Source organism: Manacus candei, unplaced genomic scaffold (assembly GCF_025592945.1).
Source record: "Manacus candei isolate 608988 ecotype Guabito, Panama unplaced genomic scaffold, ASM2559294v1 h1tg000023l, whole genome shotgun sequence".
Classification (NCBI taxonomy): Eukaryota; Metazoa; Chordata; class Aves; order Passeriformes; family Pipridae; genus Manacus; species Manacus candei.
Genome location: NW_026138071.1, coordinates 7,424,080 through 7,450,132, shown reverse-complemented (window position 1 = coordinate 7,450,132; position 26,053 = coordinate 7,424,080). Strand labels below are relative to the sequence as shown.

Below are 26,053 nucleotides of genomic sequence, written 5' to 3'. Positions count from 1 at the left end.
TTCAAGAAAATCCTTTCACTAACATCTATACATACTGAGGTTCTTACTGAACCATTCTAACTTGGATAAGAACAAATCTTTGACAACTGCCACCTCTTCCCTGGGACTTGGATAAAGTTTGTCTCCAAATATGCCAAACCACAGAGTAGAGAGCAGTAGGAGCCAGATCACAGCAGAGCCAAAGCTGTTCACCTGCCAGATAGAAGCTCCAGAAAGCTCATGAAGTCAGTTTGTATCCAAGACCTCAAATATCTACGCAGAGACAGCAGCACTGACAGCTGCAGCTGACAGAGCCAGACTTCCAGCAGCAGGACACCCAGGCAGTCTCCAGAGAAGTCTTGAAATGCAAATCAGATGCTTCTGCTCTGCCATACAGTGGCATCGGCCCAGAACTGGCCAGAGAGACCAGCCACTACAAGGTCCCAGGCTGTGTGTCAACCATGGTTTTTCCTTCACTCACCTCTGTACTAACAGCGGCCTCCTTTTGGGGAGCTGGCTCCATTTGTGGATGACCTGGATACCAATGCCTCTTGCTGATGCTGGCTGCAAAACACAAACAAGAAGGGATCAGATCTTCTCCCTGCAGCTACAGTGGGACAGAAGGTTGAGCTCTGCTTTACACTTACTGGTTTCACAATCCATTTCTGTCTGCTAGCTCCTTCCTCCCATGCCTTCTTGAGTAATTTGATGTCCTGTGGCAGGATGAAGGACTGAGGGAAGAAGTTAAACTCCTTTTTCCCACAGCGAGCCTGCATCTTCAACAGGTTGCGCCACAGACGGTCTTTTCTCCCAATTTGAAATGAGCCGGGGAAGTGGTTTAGCTGGAAAGGAAGCCAGATGCTATGACATTTCCCTGTTTCCCCAGCTCCTTGCCTGCCCCTTCCTACTCGCTGGCCAGAGGATACGTCCTTTCTGAATCCAGTGCAGGGTGACACTCTTTGCTCCCCTCCCAGGATTGCACCCAAATTGATTCCACTTGAAGCTTCTGAAGCTTTGTAGGGACAAACCACATGGTTTGGAGCATCACAGCTCTCCAGAGCAAACATGTACTTGTGATAGATACCAAACCTTTGGTCCCTCACAGGCTCCCCACAGCCACACCTGACTGTTTTGTGATCTGAATTAGGTACATCCCCTCTGCTGCACTGGCAGAGAGGGCACTGCCCCTACCTCTCAATTCTGCCAGAGGAAGGACTGCTTTAAGCAGCAACAACTGAATTTAGACAAGCTCACAAGTGAACACAATTTGGCTACAGCCTCAGTTTGTGCAAGAGCCACAGCAGAGAAGCTCACCAAGCTGTGCCTTCCTCTTGAGCTCCTCTCCCAGTTCTGGAAGGGACACTGCAGGGACAGCCTGCACAGCAAACACCTGGCCCTGAGGAGAGGGTCACCCAATTTGTTTCCAACACACCTCCATGCATGTGAAGGAAGTCAGCCCAAAACATCCCCTACCTTTTGGTGCTCCCTGATGGCTCTGAAGCTGGGAGATTTCATGTGGTGGCCCCAGCAACCCAGCCAGTCATTGCTTTCTGTAGGAAAAACAGAAAAGTCCAGTACCAAGCATGCTGCCACCCATAACACCCTCTCAAGCCACCAGCACCCCATCTCCTGGGGCAGGCAGAAGCGTGCCAGGGATGCTGCACAGCTATAGCACAGAGCACTCATACTGGCTACTGCAAGATTACCAACCCTGAGAACTCTGGCTGTGGTCAGAGAGGATGGCTTCTTCTTCAGCACACGGGGACAAGGGGCAGCAGTGCTGGGGCTGGCACCAGATGATGGCCAGCCTCCCTGCAGTGGCAAGCCAGAGCAAAGCTGCCCCACATGCTGCCTGACAGCCCAGGAGTAAGTCCTTGTGGTCCATGCCAGGGATGAGCCAAGACAGAGATTAGGCCCTGCCAGGACCTACAGAGCTTGGGTACTGCAGGTCAGGCAGGCAGAAATGGGAACCCAGCATCTTGCAGTGCCAAGCTTGTATTGCTTCTGCTCTACTTTTCCCAGCCATTCTGCCTTCTCAGGTCCACGGACTGGAGGTGAGGAAGGACACAATGTTGCTACCCACAACTTACTTTTGCTAACTCTGAAGTGGGACCTGCAAACAGTTTGCCTCACAATGTTCGGTGTGACTCCACACATTTTCCAGCGCAGCAGCTTCCTCTGCTCCCAAGGCAGCTTTTCCACTAGGAAGGCAAAAAGTTAAGGACTGAAGGAAAACAAACACAATACTTGGGTTTTCTACAGCTGCAAGGTTCTTATGATTTGCTGCACAGGTACCAGGCCTGCAAAGAAGGGTGCATAGCCCCCGTTGCAGAACTAGCATGGAGCAGAAGACTCCATAGCTGAGGAAGATCCAGGACACTGGAATTTAGTGGCAGCGTGAGTCATGCTCCAGGCTATGGAAGTAGTATAATTTACTCCAGTCCTTTGGACCTCAGAGCAGTGCTAGGTCTCATCATGGGAGGGGTGAAGGGAAGCCACTCCAGCCAGCTCCCGGCTGTGTGCTGGCACTGCTTGCTTCCTAATTAACGGGCTGCCCAATCTTACCCTGTGTGGCAACAGACCCTGGCTCACCTGTCTCATCCCGAGTACTGAAGTAGATAGTTGGAGGCACATTAGGGAATAAACTGCAGACAAGAGCTGGTTTGAGCACTTTTTCCTGAGCCTCAGCAGGCTGGGCCAGGCACTTGATACAATTCCTAGGAAAGATGAAGCAGGTGGCAGTTGGCTAAAGGTGAAAAGTATCACAGGAAGGAAGGGGGAAGCCAGAAGAAGCCTTGATCCTGGTATCAGGAATTTGCACCATCATCATAATGTGGAACAAGCAATGGGCATTAAGGTCAGTAACCCAGCCTGCAGCGATGAGGGGATGAGCTTGCAATGAATGCACCCACCAAATAAGCACTGTGAGGTTTGTGTTTTGCTGGGGCAAGGAGTGGAAGTTTTTACACGACAAACCCTATAACCTAGTTCATGGGAACAAGGAGTGGAGATTGTAATGCATATGATTTAGCTGTTGTAACCTCTTGGTTTTGGTGTGTTGCAGGGAAGAGGGCTGGAGTTTTACCCACTGTATGTACATCTTAACACAGCAAGCCCCAACACTGGGAAGGAAGGGTAGAAATTGTACCATAGCTCTTAAGGTTGTGATGAAGTGAAAAGTAAAGTTTGCAATGAACATACATTCAAATATATGCCACTGCAGCCAGTGCAAGAAGCCACACTAGAGCAATCACTGAGGAACAAAGAGCAGCAAACTAAAAGGAACCACAACACACTGTCTACCCAGTCTCACAGGCCACCCCTTGCCTCACTAAAGGGACTGAGCGTAGTCTGTGGCAAAGGGATTGGAAACCAGGATGGGGGAAGAAGGGGTGTTTTCCTTAAGTCCTTATGTATATTTTTTTGTCTTTTCAGTATCAGAATCAATAATTAAAAGTTTGTTAATTGGCAAAGGATTATATTAATTAACATTCTCTGGCACAAAACTGGTTTTGCCCACAACAAACTGAAGGCAGGAGACAGCTGCAAAGGCTTCAAGGCCAGTCCAGCACACAGCCTGCACAGGAAGTGGCCAACATACTTCCCTCCTTGCTGCAAGAGGCATTTGGCCCAAGCCCTGCTTCCCCTATCTGCCCCAGAGGCCACCCAGCCACATCCTGCCAGAAACAGCTGCTGGGCCAGTTTACATCACTTCTGCAGGACTTTCACAACCAAATATGCCCACCCAGAACCCTGCAGCACCCTGAGGCTCAACATTTGCTCACAGGAAACCTTGCTTGTCTCCCAGGTTAGTGATGACATGATAGCAAGCAGCAAGCTGTTGGGCAGACAGCAAAGCCTGAGGCAGCCATGGTGCAAGACCAGCTCCTGTTGCTGCATGGGCAAGAGAAGGTCACACAAAGGTCTGCCAGGAGTCACAGAGGCAGGGCTCAGATGACCACAGGCTGAGCAATCCTCCCCACAGAAAGATCCTCACATAGGCTAAAGAAAAACCCAGGCTCCAGGACTTGTTTCTAGGATGCAATGCTGAGACACAAGACCACAAGAAGATTTGCAATCTCTGGCCCAGGACATTTCCACTCTGCTTCATCTGCCAGGCAATGACGCTGCAAGAGCACAGTTTAATCCAGTAAACCTAACCCAAGAACTGGCAGTGCTAGTGAAATTAAGACCCATGTTTTGCTGCAATGGATGCACACAGCACTTTGCAGGCTGCTGCCTGTAGCCAGAGAAGTAGCTCTGGCCTGCAGTGCACCAAGGAAACTCACGTTGGCTGGGAAGTCTATTGCTACCTTGTCTCCATTATCCCACATGCTACACATTTCCTCTGTCACCAGGGAGGGCAAAGACGGACAAGTCTGGATAAATATGCCAAGTTCAATGCAGTATTTACAGCTACTAACCTGGATACAAGACTCATGGAGCCACTGGATGACACATCAGTAACAGAGGAAGCATCCGAGTCACCTGCAGGAAGGAACAAACTCAGGTTTTGTCTCCGTGAGGAGTGAACACACACAGAGTTAGGAAGGGAAGAGAGAAAATAAATGCTCCAGAGGACAGAGCCTTCTAGCTGCCCCAAATCCTTGGATCTTGGGTTTTGACCACTAATTGGTGTTGTAAAAAGCAGGGAAAGGGGCAGAGCTGACAGCCCTACACAGAGAGAAGATGAGTAACCACTGTACCAGGACAGTGGTGAGCCCTAGCCTGCTCCCCAGAGGAACCCATGCAGGAACCCTTGCCCTCCTTGCTGCTACATCACTTTTGGGTTCAGCACATCCTGAAATGACAGCATGAATGTAAGACAGAAGGACAGCTGTGCTCACCCTCAGCTCCCAGACAGCTCCCACACTCCCCACTTTGAGGCATGGAGCAGAGCCCTCCCAGGGGAACCAGCACTCACTGTCCTCATCCTCCTCTTGACTGCAGCTCTCGTCCAGGCCATCAGGAAGTTCTTCCTCTGCTTCATCCTGGGGATGGCTTGGCTCCAGCAGTGACTGATCAACAGTGGCACTGGGACAAAGGACATCACATTAGAAGGAATGGCACATGCTTTCTGGGGCCAAAAAAAAACCAGAAGCTCATGAGGCAGCATGAGATAGTGTGGGTAGGGGAGTGAGAGCACTGCCCTCTCCAGTGCAAGCACTCATCCCAAGCTAGCAAGATGGAAAGGCCCGAGAGGACCCTGAGAAGAAACATGTTCCAGAGCAGCCAGAAAGCAAGAGGCACAAGGACACCCTCTCCCAGTAGGAGAGCAGGAGCTCCATGTCCTTGCATCAGCTCTGTGTTCCTTTATGAACCCATGTCTTTGACTAGGAAAGCCTGGCTTGACAGCAGGCTTCACTCAACATACTTGCAGAGCCTGCCACTGCAGGCAGGGCCCCATGATTGAAAAACATAGAAACACCATACAGCAATTCCATGCTGTGGTTGATGGAGAAGGTGGAAGGGCTTGTGTCAAGCTGGGGGTGGCAGGAAGGCTACCCCCACACCAGGATGCCACAGTTGAGTTTTGCTCAGGGACACAGCCCATGGTAATCCTTACAGCCACTCCTGTACCACCCACAGTGCATCCTCTCCCAAAACACACAGCTACAATGGCCAGCCCTGCCCAGCCCGCCCCAGCCTCCCTCCTCCTCCTGCCTCTACTTACTCAAGCTTTCCTGGGAAAACAGCCCGGACCCATTTCTTCTCTTTTTCCAGTTGAATGGTGGACATCTGTTTTGTCACTTCAGAGATGGCAGCGAGGTGTAGAGGCTCAGCTCTCACCACCCGATTCCCCGCACGCGGGCTGTGCGTGCCCACGAGCCGGCAGTCGGAGCTGCCATGGGGAGCGCCAGCACGTGAGGCCAAAGGACAGACGCTGACACGGTTAGTGCAGGCAACAGCACCACCGGTGCCCCTAAGGCTCGAGTTACTGTTAAGGCGATGGCTCCCCCGCTCCAAGTTCAGAGGAGCAATAGTGTCTTTCGGGGTGAGCTGCGCTCCGACGTGCTGCCTCCTCCTGCTGTTCCAGTTGGACAGGCTGCCCACCTTTGTAAGGCCAGAACTTCTGACTTGGCACCCAAAGCCGTTGCGTGCGGCAGCCTGACTGGCTAGCTGCTGCACAGCCTTCAAGAGGCTCTTCTCCGGCTCCTTCTCTTTTGAGCTGTGAACTCTCTTCTGAGTGTCCTGCCATGAGCACTGGTCCTTCCTGAGGACAGCACTGCTTGGCACAAGGGTCAGGGAGGGGACCATGGTTTTCTTCAACACAAGGTCACTGTTTGTCACTGCTCCATTGATCAGGCTGCTAGAGAAGCTGTCTCCATTGCCCCCAGAGTGGGGCCATGAGGCAGCAGGAGAACTGTGGGGTTTTTCCACCTTTTTGATCTCCAGTGACTGCAGAAAAGGCACTTTAGCACTGCTTGGACGTAGGAAGGAATTGTTATTGAGCACTGGTCTATAGGAGCTGGCAGCCTGCTGACCTGAGCTGAGGGCAGAGCCTTTGACCCCAGTCCCAGACTGCTCCTCCACCAGCACAGGAAGCAGGCAGGGTTCCATCAGCGAGGAAGACATCGCCCTTCCCGTGGCAGAGGCAGTGCCAGGAGGGCTTTGGAGGCTGTCTTCAGTGGGCTGTGCGTGGCATAGTGACGGTGAGCACAAGAAGCAGGATTGCTGCAGAGGGATCCCTGAGGGCAGCAGGATTCGATCCTGGAAAGCACTCACATACCTCTTCTCTAAATTCCAGGCGGGTTTCGCCTGCTGCTGAGAGAGGCGCCAGGCCCAGCACGGCTGAGCTCTCCCAGCCAGAAGGGTGCCTGATTTGGGCCCAACACTCTTCTCCTGTTTGGGGCCCAGATTAGCATGGTCTGGTCCTGAAGAGGCCATGTAGAGCCATAGCACGTGAGGCACAAGCAAGTCAGTAATCTACAGCAGCATCTTTGCTGGCCTGAAACAAGAAAACGGTATAAAAGGCACTGTTACCCTGTCAGGGCACAGCACCCAGCCCAGTGCACCATGAGGAGAGCAGGGTGAGCTGCTTTTCCTACAGGATGAAAACCACATCTCCATCTGCTGAGCTCCCCAAGAGTCTCCCCAGACCAAGTCAGAGAAGAGCTGGCATCTCTCATGAAATCAGAGGATGCAAAGGAAACTGCAGAGAGGGACATCTGCAGGAAAGCTTGTACCCTGCAAACATGCAGGGGTGCCTGACTGCCAGCCAGGGCCATGGGGCAGCAGCCCTGTCTGCAAGGAGAGGCTGCCTGCCTTGGACCCACACAGCTGTTGGAGCCCACTCTTACAGGTCTGTGTCTCCAGGCTACACCATATGCTCCCCTACCAGCTCTCCTGACTCCACTACAAGCATCAAAATGTCTGCTTTTTTTTTTCTCCCCATTCCTTAAAGCTTCAGCTTCCAAGGTTACACAGCTAGGTGAGAACCTCAGCCCTGCTTTTAAAAGGAACATTTTTCACCTTTGTAACCCCAGAGAAAGGCTCAGTGAGGTCTGAGGGCACCCTAAAGAGCTCAGTGCTGAGAAGGCAGCAAGGAGCAAATGCAGGGCTGTTCTAATATCAACACCTCGGTTTCCAGCAGAGACTGGCAGTGCTGTGCACTTATATTCCTCCCCGCTGCAGTCCTACAGAAAAATCTCCTGCAAGGAGCAACTGGCAGACTACAGAGCTGCAGACGTAAGTGTCCTGAATCCTCCTAGAAAGAACTATTGCACCACACCCGCAACATCCTCTTGCCTGGGGAGAAGGGAAAGAGAAAACAAACCATGAGCCAGTTATTTGTCTTGCTTTAACACATGCCTGGAGGGCCCCTGGATACAGCTGCGATAGGAATTTGTATTCCAAGCAGGCTGGCTGGCTCTTCCACCTTCCAGCTCTCATATGCTTGCATGTTTTTTTAAAAAAAAAAGAAAAAGTATAAAAAGAAGGGTAAGCAGAGCATCGACCATCATCCTCTTGGTTTTCTTGCAACACACATACACACTCCTGTCTCACCTGAAAGTCAAGCCTTAGATGCAGCAGTTAAAGTGTAGCTTGGAGACCCTGGGGTTGCTCTGTAGCACTGTGATAGCAGCTCTCACCACCACAGGGCTGGGTCAGACAGACCTACACTTGCCAGACCTCAACCTGTGAATCAGCCTCAGTCTCCAGCACATACCAGGTCAGCAGCATCTCAGCAAGAGGCTGTACAATATGGAACATCCCATGCAGGATCACACAGGAGCTACATATTCTCAAGGAGAGATGCTACCCTGCCAAGCTCTGCAAGGAAGGTTGCAGGGCCACTCAATACCCACAGGGCTGCACTGCTTGTTAGCACTTGTACAGTCAAACTGAACTGATGAAGACAGGACATCTGCATCCTTATGGGAGCTGCAGCCCAGAGGGACTCCAAGTCCCAAGGGGAAGGGAATCCCACAACTGAGATGTACCTCACTATTCAACTGCTACCCAATCTGCCCCCAGCAGCAAACCTGGCTGTGTTGTGACATTTACAGCAATTAGCACAGAGCGAAGAAGTTGTGGCTCAGATGCCACCACCTGCCCGGCTCAAGTTTCCCCCAGTAGCCAAGGGAGCAAAGCTCAGCTTCCACACGCTACCCCCTCGGATGGTCAAAAGCGCACTCAAACCACAAATCGAACCTAGCACACCAATGAACTAGGTGTGAAAGAGCAAATTAAAATTCAAGGAGAATGAAAGTGTTCCCGGTGTCTCTGCTTAGAGGGGACTGTCACTGTGGCATCACAACATGCCCTGCCAGCTTGGCCACCGCCTGCGCTCTCACCCGGCTGTGAATGACCTTGCAAAACCAGCCTGCAGTGAAAGCCATCTGTGCCTCATCTCCACCCGGATTTACAGCTATCAGTGGATCATCCCACTGTAAAAACAAAAAGTGATGGGGCCTAATGAAGCTGTAAAAAGGGACATGAGTCTTACAGTCAGCTTACACACAGGTGTGAAAATGCCAGAAGCCCTGTGTGACCCCAATCTGGAGTAAGTGCCAACAGCGGCACAGATGTGACCAGCACAGACACAGGGGTACTGCTGGCAGCTGCAGCTGCTGGGGTGGAAATCTGGCCACGGCGTGGCCTCAGCTGCCACTGCCTGGAGCCCAGCCTCATTGCAGCACAGGGAGAACATGCTGAACTTGTCTCTCTACGGGGCGGTTTTGCCATGGAGTTGCTCAGTCAACACAGGGCAGGAGTGCGCTAGAAGCTGTGCCTACATAAGGAAGAGAAGAAGCAGGGCCTTTAAGTACAGCTTCCAGGTGAGGATGGTGCCAGCCAACAGCTAGTAACCACCATTTCCCCATGGAGACACAGGAGCTCTGAGAGAGGGGCAGGAAGGATGAAAGGAAGATGCACCCACATGGAGCAGGTGAGGATGCATCCAGATCAGCAGAATCAGCCCATGCTGCCTTGTCTTTCCCCCTCTGCCCCATGTGCTTCCCCACATCCACTCTTCTGTCTCACCTGCACGCCAGCACAGTCACTCCTTATGTCCACCTGCAAACCGTCTCCCATGCTCACTGCAAGGACAGCACAACAAAGCAGCTGCTGAGCATCCAGGAGAACTGGTGGAGATGAAGGCACCTTCACATGCCAGGCTATGGCCACAACAGGGCAGCAGCTGCCACATCTCTGTGGCTCTGGGCAGGAAAAACATCATCTGCCTCAGGGAAATCCCTGCTGACTACCAGTCAGGGAAGTTTTCCCTTTACATTTAACTCGAGTCAGAGTTTTGAGGTGGAAGAAGGTCACAGCTTGATGCAATCTCTAGTTCTGCCAACCCAACCCTATGGCAAAGGAGCTGGAGTCCATTCTGCAGCTCACAACGGCAGTAAAACTACACTTTGGAATTTTATTGTAGAAACATGAGCTGGGAAAAGCCCAGGATAAACTGGCCAGGCTGGAATTCAAACCCAACCAAGTAATGAATGGATTTTGGCTTGGACTTACTGACCCACAATATAGAGGCCAAAGTTGTCACTGTTGGAGTGACCGTACAGCTGCACTTGCTTACAACTATTTTGCTAGCACCTTTTATTGCCACACAGCCTGCTCAGAGGCTTCAGGGCATCAGCTGGAGCGCTGCCACAGCCTGTGCAAATGTCACATCAGGGGCACACAGGGCCACCACACGCCCTGGCCTCTGTGTACCCCATCGTATGTCAGTGAAAATCATTTCTTCCAGCCCGAGCCCCACTGTGGCATGTGCTCCCCTAATGGCAATGTGGCAGCTCTCTGCAGTCCCATTCCTAACAGGAAAGGACAAGATCATAAGAGCCCGAGTGTCACAGGAGTTTGGCTGGGGAGGTTATTTTAAACTCAGCTTGGTGATACACTTAAAATAACAAGAGCTTGCAAATGTATGCGCTTCGAGCTGACCTGATAACAGGCTGTCAGCCTCACATAGCCCAAAGTCACAAGGAGGGGAGGTTAGACAACTGTGCTTGCTATTGTTTTCTATGCCATTGCAGGGTGCAATTTCTGTTCTTTATGATTAAAAGGGATAACGTGTTTTTCTAAATGAGACTCGAGTTCACACCAAGTTCCTCACTCGAAGCTCTGGGGCTTTTGAACAAGCAAGTTAACAACAACACCAAACAGGTAGGTTTTAAAATGAATATATTTCAAAATAAGGGTTTGTACCCCTTTAAAAAAATTTAAAAATTTGAACAAGTCCAACACCATTGATCTGAAACCAACTGATTGAGTGCCTAAAGCTGTTCCAATACCTGGTAGCTAGGTACAAACTTGTTGTTTCAACAGCACAGAAACAGCCCTCCCCTACATCAGCTCCAGGAAACAAATTGCCTCAAGTGCAGTCACACACTGAGACAAAGCAATGTCTGACTTCACCCACAAGTTCAGGCTGAAGAGCAAAGGGTTCTGCTGGGAGGACAAAACAGCTCAGAGACAGTTTGGCCAACACAAAAATGCCAGTGGCACAGGGACCAACAGTTGTGCTGCTTTGCCACACAGTTAAGCACTGTTGTTCCCTCTCAGCTCCAGTATCATCCTGCAGAAACACATTTTGGGTGCAAAACAAGAGGATGACAATTTCTCTTTTAATCAACACCACAAGTTTTTGCTTGGCCACTCAGGTCAAAAGATACCAGTGAGAAACCACCCACTATGGGGATGCATCAGCAAATTCCACCTGCATCCTAGGATTACATCTGTGCCCAGAATTTGCGCTGGGGCTAGTAATTTCCATTCAACAGCTGCAGTGCAGAACTCCACTCCACACTGAATAAAGGAGGTATGAGAAGTGTATGGCTGCTCAAAATGAGCCTTTACCTAAGCAGAATAGCTCCAGTGTTCACTCCCATTCCCGAGGTGGAGGTAGACCTCCTTAGGGGCAGTAGGGTGCTGGACCAAGCCATGGAAGAGCTGGAATCCAGCCACGACCTCACCCTGTGCTGCAGCAAATGCCTCCCTCCATGCACACACAGGTTGGGCTGGGGACTGAAGGCTCTTGTGTTTGAGTTCACAAGGGACTTTCCCACCACTCTCAGGGCACTGGAGCACAGCACCAGATGATGTGAAGGACTCCATCATCGTTAGGCAGACAATCCAGGGCTGCAGCTTTGCCATGGAGAGAGTGCACCAGGGACATCTAAAATAAAGGGCTGTCTCAGTGCTCACAGGAGGGCTGACCTAGCTGTGACCAGACAGTGTGTGGGCCATAGCAAAGGCCAAAAGGTGCAGGGTGTGGAATCCCCCAAGGATATCAACTTTTCTCCCTGGCAGATTCCCCAGGCCCCAAAGTGGACACGCTGCACAATGACAGTGGACCACGAAGCTCTGTTTCTCCAGCAGTGAAGCTGGGAAGTGCCTGCCCTTGCTCCCATCCCTGATTTATTCTTTCTCATCGTGTGGGCTATGGGACCAGTTGTACCACAGTGTAAAAGAAGAGTAGGGAAGCGAGTCTGGGTTAAAAGCGACAAGCTAAACCATGGGGTGTTTAACAGCATTTCACCAAGGAGGTCTAAAGCCCCTTCCTGAAGATTCAAACTGAAGGGACAGCAACTGAGCTTCATGATGGGAGAAAAAGTACAGGAGAATTACACAGCAAGACTTGTGAAGACTTTGGCCACCAGTGCAGGAGCGAGTGGAACAAGTATAAAATATCAACACATAGCAATGAGACAAGAACTACTCAATTAGTTCAAAACACATACATTCTTTGTCCATCCTCTGCTCTTGATACTTTTTACTGAAACATATCTACAACCAGAAAAAAGGGTTCCCAGGTTTGTCTTTCAAATATATGCTGAGGACACTTCCAAGTCCATGACAGGAGTGGGAAAAATTCCTCTGGAGGCACTGCAAAAACCTCACTCCATACAGCAATCTCTCAGAGCTCAGGAGTGGAGAAGAAAGAGAGATTGAAGTTGAGAAGAAGCTGCCAAATACTCACAGACTTGATGCCCGGGACAAACCTAGGAAATGCCAAGGAGTGACACCCAGCCAGAATGGCACAGCAGCCAAAGCGCGCGACCTGTGTCGGTGACACGACATCACGCAGGCACCATTATCTGGGGACAGTGACATTTGTCCCCTCAGCTCCTCCTCAAAATGTGATCCCCGCTGTGCTGAGAAGGGCCCCAGGCATGAGTGAGGAGTGGGAGGGGCCAATCTGTATCAACAAACTTCACCTAACACAAAAGTTACCGACTGCAGCAAGGCAGCAATGCAAGAACAGAGTGCTACTATCTGCTGGGTACAAACACTAAGAATCAAGGAAAACTCATTAGAGAAAACTCTAATCAGACCAACAATTCACTGTTAATTCCCCCAAACTGTTCAGAAGCCACTAGGTGTCACCTGCTTATTCAGTGAGGAACACACCACAATGAGCAAGAGAAGTAGCATCTCAGGGAGTCATGGAGGCAGGGGTTTGATGTGGAGCTGAACTCTGCCTCCCATGAGCTACCCACAGCCCAGCTAGGCAGGGTGACAGGAGGCTGGAACAGTGCTACAGGGCTTTACACACCTGTGCCCCTCATTCTCAGCCCAGACCCTGGAGGCACTCAGGAAACACTCCAGGCTTGTTTCAACTCAGCTCTGCCTTTTGCCTGTCAGACCCATCGGCTTCTTTTTACAACACAAGAGCTGTCAAGGCAAGACCCCAATGGAAGGACGAACAGCCAGGCTGCCCCAGTGCCCCACTCCGACCTGGTCAATCCCAGCTCCAGCCTCACAGCTGCTCCAAGTGCCGTTGGAGACGTTCCCTGAGGCTGTGGCTGGCTGGGGAGCCAGCTCTACTCACTCCCTGCCACTCGCCCCGGGAATACGCTCTGTGTCTCATTTCTTCAAGTGAAAGTCTTTGAGGCCAAAGGTGCTACCAGGATGCTCTGTACTGCTCCAGGACGGCCTGACAGGCCGCCAACCCCAGCATTTCCCGCCACAGAGCGTTCCCGAGTGGGGAATGGAACAAGGCCACGGCGAGCCCCGCGAGGAGACCCGGGAGGGAGCACGATGCCTCCTCGGGGGCCGGGCACGGTGGTGGGGCAGGAGGGGCCGAGGAAGACAGCGGGGGGCCAAAGGTCGTATGGCCCGGTGGGGGGGACCCTGCGGGTGGCACTCAGGGAGACACGCATTCCCGGGGGAGCAGGGCCCCGCTGCCGGGGGGGCCCCGCCGTACTCACCGCCCGCCGGACCCGCCGCCGCCGTTACCATGGGGAGCCGGCAGGCCCACGTGACTACACCTCCCGGCAGCCCCCGCGCCGCAGGCTGCATCGCCCCCTGGCGGCGCGGCGGAGCGAGCCCCGGGGCGGCACCGGGAGCCGCCGAGAAACGGGCGCTTCCTTAAGGAATGGGCGGGTTTTTTTTCCAAGACCGGCTTCCCCCGGGGGGCGCCCCGGGTAAAGCTGACCGGGCAGGGTCCCCCTCGGTCGGACAACGCGGGTTCCGCGGAAGGTCGGGCTGGGGCCCGAGGAGGACGAGGGAAGCGCCGGTGCCGTGCCGGGATGCCCGGGCGTCACCGCTCGGCGCCGGTGCCGGGCGGCAGCCGGCGGGGACACGCGGGACCGGGCACGGCTGCGAGCCGGCGAAGGAGCTCCTCGCAATGCCGGACATGAGGCGGCCGGGGGCTGCCGCCAGCCAGCGCGGCCAGCCTGTCGGGAGCTCCGAGTGACAGCAGCACCTGCGGAGCCAGGAGAAGAACAGGAGTCACCCACCAGCACGGCTCCTTGTCCCCACAGCACCAGGAGTCCCCCGTCCAGTACCTGCTGGATCCCGGGGTGCTCGCTGAGGACCCGCAGCGCCACGAGGGCTCCCTCCCGCGCGCTCTCCCAGGGGTCCTGGCAGGCCACCTGCAGCAGGAAGTGGGGGGCCCTGCTCTGGATCAGCAGGTCGCCCAGCTCTGACCCGCGCTGGCCCAGGTTGCTCAGGGCTAGGGCCGCGTTGCAGCGCGTCTTCGCCTGCAGGTCGCTGAGCAGCCGGGCCAGCGCGGGCACGGCCTTGCGCAGGGTCCCGGCCGGGCAGGACGCGTGGCCGGCGGCGTTGCCCACAGCAAAGCTGGCTGCCTTGCGCACGCTGCCCTCCGCGTCCGACAGGCACCCCAGCAGGCTCTCCAGCCAGCCGGGATGGCTCTGCAGCGCCGCGGGAAAGCCGTGTCGGAGCAGGTTGCCCAGCAGATTGCAGGTTTTGGCCCGTATCAGGTAGTGCTGGTGGCCGAACAGGTAGGTCAGTGGCTGGTCAGCCACATCCAAGCCCCTCAGGATCCTCTGGAGAAAGGGCAGATGCTCCGAACAGGCCCGGGCCACATGGGTCAAGAGAGACAGGAGGTCAGTTGTGAGTGTGAGGTTGTCTGAGAACAAGGCAGATTTGAAAAAGGCAATGACATGCTCCGAGGTGGCAGCTTCCCTCACCACTTGGTCTATGACCTGAGTGTCAGACACAACGAGGTGGCACAGGAGGCTCATAGGGAGCTCCGTGAATGAGAAGGGCAGATGGCGAGAGCAGACCTAAGGAGAAAGGAAAGACAGCAGTGCTGAGTGCGCTGCACTTGTGTGAGCTGAGCCAAGCCAAGCAACAGCTGAAGGTGGCCAGCAGGTCAGTGCAGGCCAACCTGTTCTGAGGGTTGCATGGCACCCAAGTGACATCCCTGTGTGGGCAGAAACTGACACCATGGTATGAAGTGGTGCCACACATTGGGGGCTCCAACGTGGGGAGGTGTCTCCACAGTATGGGGGAGAAGAAAAACACAGTGCCAAGAAGATACCTGCAGCAGCTGGGCAGGGATCTGGGTGTCTCTCATAGCCTCCATGATCAGTGCTAAGGTGTCTCTATCCACATCCAGGGCAAAAGGGAAACAGAGGAGCTGGCAGGCCTGGATGACCACAGCTGGGACAACCTCAGGGTCCCCATCCTCTCCTGCTTGCCTGAATTTGTTAGAGAGAGAGAGAGGGTTTAATACAGAGGTAATCAGAAAAACGACAGGGCAAGAGGCAGAGGGCATCCCCCACACCAGGCACTAAGGAGAGGCTCTGCAAGTGCCAGGTCAGGAACTTCTCTGCCCTTGGCTTGCCTATGTCCAAGCCCCATTCAGTAGGTGAGCTCTGCCCACTTCAGCCCTTGCCACAACTCACGTCTGTGCCAGGCATTCCAGGAAGCTGGGGGACAGCAGTCTCTTCAGGGTCACCATGAGGACACCACGGGACTGGGTGAGCTGAGGCAGGCACTGGTGCGACTCACGAGTGAAGATGCAGAGGGCCAGGCTGAGGAAGAGCAGGGTGCCTGCAGGGAGAACAACAGGCAGAGATGCAAAGCTAGGAAGGCTGAAAAGTCTCCTCTCTTGTGTCTATACTGCCTCAAGGCTGCTCCACAGTTACTTCTGTGCTTCCCTGCCCGAAACCAAAAAAATCTCCACCCCAGTGGTCACATCTGCCAGGGTGAATGTTCCCTGCAGCACAGATACCCTTTTTGTTCCTGCACAGCCAGCTCAGCTGAGCTGCTGCCAACTGGGCACAGCATGGGCCAGCCAAGTCCTCTCTCCCCAGAGGACAATTTGCAATCCTCAAGAAAAGCCACCTGGGCCCTCTGGCCTCAGGGAACAGATGCAGACAGGGACAGACATGGGCAAGTCTGAGAGCAGGATGTGGAGCAGGGTCCAGGGCGGATGTCCTGCTGTCCTGCAGCTCCTACCTTGAGGGGAAAGGAGGTTCCAGTCTGGCTCTGCCATGGGGTGGCCTGCCCCTGGGGGCTCTCCCTCCAGCGCTGCCCTGTCACTGCCCACTTGAAGCACCACAGCAACACAATGCCAGACCAGGCTCCACAGCTCTGAGGAGGCAAAGCCCTGCTCCATGGCCACATCCTCCTAGAGTTAGAGGCAGATATCATGGTCCCTTATGGCCCCCCATGTGGTTCTGGTCCATGGCTCTGCCAGCCCCTTGGTCCTGGGAAGGTCAGGGCTGGATGGCCATGGCCCAGGGGCCCTGCTGTACCTGCCAACAGTGTCAGTCCCAGGGCATCTCTGCCTTCTTTCTCCAGTGTGCCCATGGATCATCCCTCCCTGCCTACCACTCTCCCATCAACTCTTCAGAGACATTAGGTGACTTTCATGGGGTTGCACAGCTCAGCCAAAGCTCCACAGTTCTCTGGCTTGCCTCAACCTCATTACCAATCCACATTCAGGTCTTTTTGACACACCACCTTTTGGCAGGGACCAGGCAAAGGAAGATGGGCAGACTGGTACCTGAGCAAGGAGTTTCAGCAGGAGGAAAAAGAGCCCATCATAGAGACCAGCACCCATTGGCAGGGGGAGCTGCAGCTGTAAGAGAGTGGGGGACAAGCTGGATCTGGGTGCTGGATCTGAGGGCAGCAGCACCACACCTGCACCCTTCTGAGCCCATCTTTGCACACCTCCACAGTGGGGTGTGCATGGCTCCCCAGCTTCTTTGTCCCCATCCCATACCTTAGCAGGTGTTGTCAGCGCATTTGTCACCACTGGTAGGACCTCTTCTCCCTTGAGCTCCAAGGCCACCCCATGCTGATTGAGTTGTGCCAGGAGGAATGCTGCAGCACCCTGTGGGACAGGGAGAGCTCAGCACCTTTGTGACTTTCCCATCTACTTGGTCAGTACTGACCCTTCATCCCACGGCCTCATCCCACCCTGAGTGAGGAATGGTGAGACCCAAATGTGATGTAGGGCTCTGCAGGGCTCTCAGTGGTGGCTCTGGTATGGGGGGCAGCTTACCACAAGGCAGACAACAGGAGATTGCGTGATGAGATCCACAGCCAAGGTAACCACCTCCTGAAGCCTAAAACACAGGGACCAGGAGAAAAGGGCTATGTTCCCACAGCTTCACACAGTGCAGAGCAGCAGCATTCAAACACCCCCAGGGCTTGGAAGCAGCCATCTTCGAGGAGGAGCTCTGGTTCACAGCACCTCTTTGTCCACACTGGGTCCTCTCACTGCATCCCCAACACCCACCCACACTGCCCAGCACTCTGCTGATGTGTCCGGATTGGAGGGATCAGTGGAAGCAGGATCCCAGCTCTGGGCAGAGTGAGAGACAGAGGGCTATTGAGGGCAGGGCATGTTCCTCTCCCACCCATGAGTGAAAGCAGGTGCTTACCTGGGAGGGGAAGCCTGAAAGTGCAGAGTGAGCAGGGCTAGCAGGCACACAGAGGCCTCACAGGCTGCCTCCTGGGCCACCTCCACCGAGGGGACCTGCCAAGGGAGCAGGAGTCACAGTGGAACACCAAGGGTACAAGGGGAGGAGGGGATGTTTTTGGGCCCTGGAGGAGAACTGCACTCTCCTAAACTCTTCTCCCCACACTACAGTGGTGCAAACTGTGCTCGGAGGAATGTGTCCTGCTTGCCCACACTCCTACCCCACCACCCCACCAGGCTGTGGTCAGTCCTACCTCACCCTTCAAGAGCTGCATGAGGAAACCCCACAGCCGTTGGCTCCTTCCCAGGTGCTGGCACAGGCTTGGGTGGGCATGGCAGCCAGCATAGAGGATCTGTGAGGCGGAGGGGAGAAATGCATACCAACCCCTGGGGACAGGAAGAAAGTGACCAGGCCCACTCCAGTCATATCCCATGGCAACCATAGGCTCATTTATTCAACAACTGACATCAGGCAGATGGGAGTCATTAAGGCCTGAGCCCACAGTTCCCCCTTCCCCATACTCCTAATTCCAGAGCCAAGGTGTCTCTGGGCACAGCCAGATAAAAGGATGGGGCCATTACCTTCAGTACATTCAAGGAGCAGCTTGAGTGCTCCAGTCTTCCCAGCAGTTTCCCAAGCTGCTGGCTCTCTCCTTCCATAAGCTTTTCAGCTACTGCCTGAGCGACCTGCAGAAATCACCCTGTTTTGCACCCTAGGCACCTGAAGCACTGCACAGACTTAAGGGGTTTAATGCTAGCAACAAATTAATGAAAGAAGGCATTTGCTTCCTATGTGTTGCTTGTGTTCACAAAGGGATCCCCACCTGCCATAACCCAGTACGGCTTTGATGCACAGTCCCAGAGCTAAGCAAGGTGAGATTCCTCCTCTGCTTCCCTCCTTGTTGACTCAGAGTTGAGGTAAAGAATCAAATATTAATCTGTAGTTGTTTTCCCTCTTATTGTCCATTCAATTTCAGATTTCCTACAGTTTATATCAATGTCATATAAGAATTCTTCATGTTTTCTCTGTATTGCCTAGTTCTTTACTTAGGATCTGAACTGTGAGATGGGCTAAGTTTAAGTCTCTCAATTGATTTAAGAATCCTTAGATTCCTAAAGCTCAGCTGGGAGGACCAGTCTGCAAAAGCCAGCCCTGCAGCCATCAAAGGCACAGGATCCCAGCCCTCCACTCCACTGCTGAGAAAGAAATCCTCCTGGAAAGGGCTACTGCCCTGTGGGGACCACACCTCCTCACCCTGTACAGAGAGCTGGTCTGACCTGCTGCTTGGCTTCCCGACAGCTGTTCCTCTCCAGGGGGATACTGCAGGCAGCAGCCAGTGCAGCCATGAAGAGGTCTGCCACACATGGGCTCTGGTCTGACTTGGCCTCCATCGCTGCACCTATGCAGGGGCAGAGCTTGGGAGTCATGTGCTGAGGGTGTTGAGAGGCAGCAGGATGAGGTTGGAGGGCAAGAGAGGAAAAGCTTATGACCTGAGGAGGGTGAGATCTGAGATTAAGGGAGAGAAGAGCCCTGGTCAGTAGGGGTCTGGGCAGATAAGCTTCAGCGACCTTCTCTGGCCAACAGCACTGCAATGGCTGCCAGTGCTCTGATGGAGCCCAAGAGCAAGAGAGAGAGAAGGGAAACCCCAGGAAGAAGTGGTGAGCTGCTACCATACTACCTTGCAGAGCAGGCTGCTCTGAGATGGATCCGTGAAGGAGTCTGTTCAGCAGTGGCTGATGCTCCTCTCGCAGGCTGGCGTAGAAGGGTGCAGAGATGGAGGGGTCTGTCGCATCCAGGCTCTCACAGAGCTGGGTGAAGCACTGGGGAAGACACAGGGGTTGCCACCACTGCAGAATGAATGTGGGAGGAGAGAGAGAAGGACAGCGCAGGAGGAGGCTGTGGCAGGACAGCAGAGATGGGAGAAGGACTCGTGCTGGAGCTTCAGGAACCTCCAACTGTCCTCTCCAGCCAGGTTACAGTATGGGACCCACATTTTGGCTGCATGCTGGCAAAGTGAGGGGTACACATGGAAGCATGTGTCCCTCCACACCTGTCACGGCCTGGCAGAGCACACCCAACGCATTACCCAAGAGCAAGAGCTCTTTTTACTCTTGCTTCCTCTGGCTTTAAAACATGCAGCCTGAAAAAAAAAGACTAAAAGCAAGATGATACCAAATACAAGCCTGTACACATCTGCTGCCTGAGTCACATGTGAATCATACTCCAACACTGTGCCCACCCAGCACAATCCCAGCAGCAGAGCTTTCAGTAGCAGAACAAGGGACACATCTGGTGAAGTGACACTGCCTGGCCACAAGGCCATTTTTGCCAGGGTGTGTATCAGGGACTGCACTTACTGCTGGCTCAGCCAGTAAAGCTACCCCAGAATGGCAGAGCCAGGGAAGGTGCCCCCTCAGAGACCTCCTTTCTGTATGCAATCCCCCACAATGGGTGAGACAGTGGGTGACACAGCCTGCCCTGACAAGAATGCATCAGACCCATAGCTAGGAGAAGGGTCCTCAGCCTGCATCCCCTCGACATTACAGAGACAGCCCCACACCTTCTGTCCCTACAGAAAAGGGTGGGGAGGAGGGAGATGGGGGCACCCTTACCAGAAGGCTTTGCTGGCAGAGTCTCATCTCACTGTCGACTGGCTCAGCCAGCAGCTCCGGCAGCAGGGCCAGGAAGCAACCAGCACTCTCCTGGAAGGTCTGCAGGCTGGGGGAAGCAGCAGGGGCAGATGAGAGTGGAGAATCATGGCCCCTGGTTACGAGGACAGAATCTGGCCAGGCCCATGTGGCCCTGGCTAATGGGGCAGGCAGCACACACTGACACTGTGAGCTTCTGTTAGTGGGCAGCACAACTGGACTGTGTGTCCACTGACTGTGGACAGCACAGCTGCCTTCCCCTTAGTTAGTCCCACTGAAGGAAAGCGCTCCTCTGTGAGCACAGCGATCTGGCATGAGGTGCTTAGTCCATGATGCTTCCCCTCAGAGATGACTACGGCTGCAGAGTATGAACACTACCCTCCTGCTTACTTCTGGGTCCCCAAAGTGGCCACAAGAGACCTCAGGGCACAGAAGGTTGTCCTTACCTGTCCTTTTGCCCACTCTCCTCCAGGCTGCGTTCACTGCTGAAATAAACTGTGGTCACCATGAGGAGGTCTGTCAGCACAGTGATACACCAGGGCTGCTGCAGGATCCAGAAAGAAACAGCAAATGGGGATTGTCTGCTGGCCATCCCCACACCACTGTGATAGGATCCTTCCCTGCCAGAACCTTTCCCTTCTCAAGGATGCTTGGAAGAGGCACCAGTCCTGTGAGCCAGCTCCAGCAGGACACCAGTGCCTCCTCAGCACCAGCACTCTGCAGGGCTGGAAGGAGCCTGAATTTCTCTGGGGTCCTATACCCACCTGCTTGGTGCAACCACTCTCCAGGATCTGCTTGGCTAAACACAGCAGGGACAGAGGCACATTCAGTTCTTGGCAGAAGTGGTCCAGCAGCTCAGAGTCACACCGGGTAGCCAGGAGGTTCCCCACAACACGAAGCACAGGACGGAGATAGGAGGCGCCCTCCAGCATCCCTTCCAGCACCTGGACATGGAGAAACCAGAAGAGCTCATAATTAGCAGTGGGTTTGGCCTCTCCATCAGCCATGGGGCAGCCCCTCAAGCATTCATGCAGGGGACAGCAGAGTCACAGATGGCAAGCTAAGTGCATAAGACAGCTCCAACTCCTGGAGAAGCAGGGGATCTTTTTGCTTGCTGGACTAAGGACTCTCGAGATGTTCTGAACCCAATCCTGGGGAAGAAGGCGGCATCCACGTCACCAGTTACAGCTGCCTGGGCCAGCTTACTGCCATCACTTACCTGCTGAGCAGAGTCTGCCAGGCAGTCCTTGACACGGTGCTGAAAGGCTGGGTCCCTCAGGAGGCTCAGAGGTGTGCTCAGCTGCATGGCCGAGGGCTCAGTGGCCTCAATCAAGTGCTGCCACTCCTCATCGCTCTCCAGCTCCTAGCCATGGAGGAGAGAGGACTGATGCCACAGACCCTGCCAGTCCCAGGGTCTCTGTACCAGCCCCTGGAGACTAGGTCCTGGTGTCCCCACCTCAAGACACTGTCTTACCTCACTCTCCAGGTCCACGGCCTCAATGCTGCGCCTGCCCCGGGGCTCTGCCCTGCCAGCATCAGGCTGTGGAGGGGCACCTGCTCCAGGAAACTCCCGCTCATAGTCTCGAGAGATGCTGTGCTGGCTGGCCAAGGAAACAACACAGTCAGTGAAAGACCTTTCTTCCCCCTTTTCCTCCTGCCCCAGCCTCAGCCCTCTCTCACCATGGGTCAGGAAGAGACTCCTCCAATTCCCACTCTGCCATGCTGCTCTTTCCTTGCAGGAGACCAGAGTTATTCTCACTGGAGGCAGCCAGTGGCTCCCCCTCCTCAGGGGCTGCCTTGCCTGGACCTGCTCTGGGTCTATGCCTGGGGTGTCCATTGCCAGAGTCCTTCATAAATGCATCACCTACCTTCAGTTGCCCCTGATGATGGCAGAGAAGTTTGGTCAGGGCAGTTAATCAGACAGATGAGTCTCCTAGACCCTACCACCCTGTGCACCCCACATCCCGCTTCGTGTGTCACTGACACCCCAGCCTGACCCATGTGTTTCCCCCAGGGCCCATTTCAGTGCTCCTCCTCTGCCCCGACTGTGGGACACAGCCAGGAGAACCCCCCAATTTCCTCCACCTTTTTCTGTGCCTCTTCAACCATCTTCTGCTGGGCCTTTCTCAGGATCCTGGACTGGCTGCTCCTGGGGACCAGGGAATGGGCTTGCTGTTCCTTCAGGGCCTGCAGTTCTGGGGACAGCTTTGTAGTAAAGGGGTTTGAGATCCCACACTCTTCTGTGTCATCGATCACTGGGGAGGTGAGAGGAGAACTTCATAAGCAGCTAGGAGTCAGTGCTTGGAGAAAGCTGAGAGGAGGGAGGCAAAGACTAGGATAGTAAAAATAGCAGGGAAGGGCAGTCCTCTGAGTCTCCAGGCAGTAGTAGGAGGAAACGGACCTGTCCAGTGCTGCAAAAAGCAGGTACTCACCAGTAACCCGTCCAGCAATGAATGGATGAGAGAGCAGCTCTGGCCATGACAGACGCTGGTGGGGGTCCTTCATTAGTAGTCCCTGAAGGAAGCTCTACAGGACAGCAGGATCACTGAGACATGTTCAGCATGCACCAGTGTGCACAGCGTACCCACCAGTCTCCCCCAGTGAGGGCACCCAGGAGGCCTGCCTTCCCTGCCTGGCTCTGGGAAATGAGTAGCTCTAGTGCTTAGGGCAGACAGGAAGACATTTCCCTTCCCAGTCCAGTAAATCACTCCTTTGCTGTTGGCCCCAGTTTCCCAGCTTATGGACAGCAGTGATAAGGGTCCACCTCCCAGGAGGCCCAGCTCTCATCCCTTGTCTATGTTCCAAAGTCCCTGTTAGGGGCATAAAAGCTAAGAGTGACTCACCAGGGCAGGAAGCAAGGCCAAAGCTGTGTTAACAGAGCTCACCCTTCACCCTTACCTTGAACACCGGGCTCATGGCCGTGGGCCATTTCACAGGGTCCTTGACGATGAGGCTGACAAGCTGGAAGATGCTGTTGGTGTAGAAGGGAGGAGTGCCCACAAACAGCTCATACAGGATGCAGCCCACAGACCAGAGATCTGCTGTGTGGTCATACGGCCGCTCCTCCACCAGCTCAGGGGACATATACAGTGGGGTGCCCTTGATGGAGGTCAGCACCATGGTATGGATGCTCATGGCACGGGCAAACCTGCTCAGAGCAAAGCACAGATGGCAAGTTCAGGCTGAAACATCCATTGCAGCTCCCAGGGAGTTCCCTATGAGTTTACCAACACTTCTTCCCCCAGAGGACAAAATCCTCCCTCTCTGCTTAACCTCTAAATATCCACAGAATCCAGCCCCCTTCTGCACCTCTTGGCTGCCTTAAGGCCAAGTGTCCCCCTCAAGCTGGCCCCCAGCACTCACCCAAAGTCACAGAGCTTGACGACACCATCTTTGCCCAGAAGGATGTTCTGGGGTTTCATGTCTCGGTGCAGGATGCGGTGGGAGTGCAGGTAATAGAGAGCAGAGACCAGCTGAGCAGCGATGGTCTGGACCTGCCGGAGACATGGGAGCCTCACACTGTGTCCCACGGTGCCACCCGCTGGCACAACCATGTCCCTAACAGCCTGGCTCCCCCAGTACCCCTGCTTCTGCTCTTGGCCTCTTGGGGCAGGGACCAACCCCAGCTGTGGGCCAGCAGTTCCTTGGAGCAGGCCAATGGCCAAGGCAGCAGTCTGGTGCTGTAGCCCTTGGAGAGGGAACAAGGAAACCAAGGTCCCTGCAGGACCCCACTGTCCCATGGTGCAACTTGGCTCCCTCTTCATCCTTTTCAGAAACTCTGCCAGGTAAAGCTCCGGAGGCACCCTCACCCTCCTGACACGTCCCGGCTCACAGCAGAGACCCTCTGCCTGCAGGCAGACAAATCCTGTTCTCGTCAACCTGCAAATGCTGCATGGCCACCACCATGACAGTCACCTGGTCCTCAGGCAAACTCCCATCATCCTCCAGGATCTGGAAAAGCTCCCCCTCTGCATAGTCAGTCACCACCACCACCTGGAGGGAAGAGCAGCATGGTGAGATCAGGCCCTGGGGACCAGGACAGAGCAGAGTAGGAAGTCTGAGGGGGATGCTGGGTTGTCATTGTGCACAGTCCATCAGCTTGGGTTGGGACCTGGGATGGAAGAGAGCCCTCATGGCTGCACTGCAGCAAGGGCCTGGCACTTAGCAGAGGTCTTGTATCTTGTACAGCCAGCAAAAACAAGGGAAGAGGGAAGGATAGGACAAACCTAGAATAGTACTCCCAAACCCAGTGAATAGAATCACTCCCTTGAGCTTGTTTTGAATCTGCTGCCCAATTACTTTATTTCATGCCCTCATGCCCCATTGCAGAGTCTTCAGTCCTTTTATCCTATTACCTCCATGAGAGTATAAATTAGTGAAAAGCCAGTCTCTGAAAAGACTGATGAGATGACTGAAGAGTCATCCTCATCCTGTAATCTTAAACCACTCATCTTGCATTCCCCTAGTCATCTCCTTCTCCTCTGCATATAACCTAGTGCAGCCCACACAGCACATCCCAGAGGGCTCTGAAAAACACTAACCAGACCCTGGGATGGTGTCACCAGCAACTCCCGAGAAAAGATGTCCCTAGGACAGCAGGGGCCAGCCCTTGTTCCCCTGGCCCAGTCGAGCAAAAGCATTTGCCCAGAGTAGTCCCCTTCACCTCCTTATCAGTCTCAAAGCTGTCAAGCATCTGGATGATGTTGGGGTGATGGAGGCCTCTCATGATCTCAATTTCTCTTTGCAGGTTCTTCAGCTCCTTCTCAGACCGCCCCACCTTGGGGATGAACTTCAAGGCCACCACCTTTTCAAGTAGGAAAAGCTGGGATTAGATCAGGCTTCGGGTCAAGCCCACCCTGGCAAAGGCTGCTTTTAACCGTAATCGGACTCTGCACTTTCCAGCTGAGCACACTGAACAAGACATTTGTTGAATGGACCACTTGGAGCTGGCGCTCTCCTCAGGTCCTTGCACATAAGTACTGGTGTTCACACTACTTTTCACACTGGCATTTAAGGCAAAGGTCAGTGAACACAGATAAAATCAGGACTTCCAGAAACATGGGACAGAACCTAGAGATGCTGGTGGACAGCAAGCCTAACACAAGCCAGCAGTGTGCTCTGGCAGTGAGGGGCACTGGCAGCACCCTAGGCTAAAGAAGCTGCAGGGAAGCGATTATTGCCCTTTATTTGGAACCTTCTAGACCACGCTGGCAATATTGTGGCCAGGTTTTTGGCCCACAAAGACATCAGGAGTTGGCCAGGTATGTCAGCAGAAACCCGAATCAGTGCTGAGTCCCAAAGGCCTGGCACAGCCTTAGAACCAAAGAGGCACCAGAAATCAGCCCCCGGCATCACAGAGCAGACCTCCGGTCCTTTCCCCTCACCTGGGCGCTGTGTTTCCGGCGCCCCTTATACACGCGCCCGAAGGAGCCTTCGCCGATCATTTCCAGGACGTGGTACCGCTCCATCGCTCGGGCCGGGGCCGCTGAGCTGCCGAGGCAAAGCGGATGGTGAGGAGCAGCGCTTCGCCCTCTCTCCCCCCGCCACGGGCTGCCATGGGGCACCGGCTGCAGCCGCGATGGAGCCGGGCAGTGCCAGCGCTGGGAAGGCAGCGCTGCACCCCTTGCGATCCCAGATCCCGAGGGACGGGGCTTTCCCACTCACTGCGGTGCTGCACCGGGGGCCGGGTCCCTTGGGCGGGTATCGCCCTCCCCACTCCCACGCCAGGCTCCGTCCCTGCCCACCGGCTCCAGGGCAGGACAAGCCCCGAGCCCCGGCCGATGT

General features: G+C 54.3%; 2 protein-coding genes across 4 annotated transcripts in view; both read right to left on the bottom strand.

Moving 5' to 3' along the window:
• The window catches only part of TTLL4 (tubulin tyrosine ligase like 4), a 19,169-nt gene extending 11,729 nt beyond the window's left edge, over nt 1–7,440 (bottom strand). The window contains exons 1-8 of the mRNA XM_051787939.1: nt 5,654–7,440; nt 4,904–5,013; nt 4,404–4,467; nt 2,572–2,696; nt 2,070–2,180; nt 1,453–1,529; nt 627–821; nt 461–543 (exon numbers count right to left, since the gene is read on the bottom strand). Coding sequence (XP_051643899.1) covers nt 461–543; nt 627–821; nt 1,453–1,529; nt 2,070–2,180; nt 2,572–2,696; nt 4,404–4,467; nt 4,904–5,013; nt 5,654–6,867 — 1,979 coding nt within the window. The 5' untranslated portion in view covers nt 6,868–7,440. The remainder of the gene's footprint in view (nt 1–460; nt 544–626; nt 822–1,452; nt 1,530–2,069; nt 2,181–2,571; nt 2,697–4,403; nt 4,468–4,903; nt 5,014–5,653) is intronic.
• On the bottom strand, nt 6,796–26,053 carry STK36 (serine/threonine kinase 36). 3 transcript variants are annotated; one of them, XM_051787936.1, is made up of 27 exons: nt 25,934–26,053; nt 25,654–25,759; nt 24,933–25,073; nt 24,185–24,262; nt 23,633–23,763; nt 23,168–23,417; nt 22,702–22,795; nt 22,355–22,524; nt 21,950–22,149; nt 21,744–21,870; nt 21,489–21,632; nt 21,034–21,213; nt 20,716–20,813; nt 20,234–20,339; nt 19,300–19,468; nt 18,899–19,020; nt 18,203–18,307; nt 17,875–17,973; nt 17,583–17,677; nt 17,201–17,264; nt 16,919–17,029; nt 16,700–16,774; nt 16,150–16,321; nt 15,594–15,741; nt 15,227–15,386; nt 14,229–14,969; nt 6,796–6,928 (listed from the first exon to the last, which is right to left on the bottom strand). In XM_051787936.1, exons 2-27 carry the CDS (start codon nt 25,735–25,737, stop codon nt 6,899–6,901), a joined length of 3,894 nt encoding a protein of 1,297 aa, XP_051643896.1. In that variant the 5' UTR covers nt 25,738–25,759; nt 25,934–26,053; the 3' UTR covers nt 6,796–6,898. The 3 variants fall into 3 exon arrangements, with proteins under 3 accessions (XP_051643896.1, XP_051643894.1, XP_051643895.1); XM_051787935.1 differs by lacking the exon at nt 6,796–6,928 and adding an exon at nt 13,658–14,146 and having other exon boundaries at nt 19,300–19,441; XM_051787934.1 differs by having other exon boundaries at nt 18,899–19,468.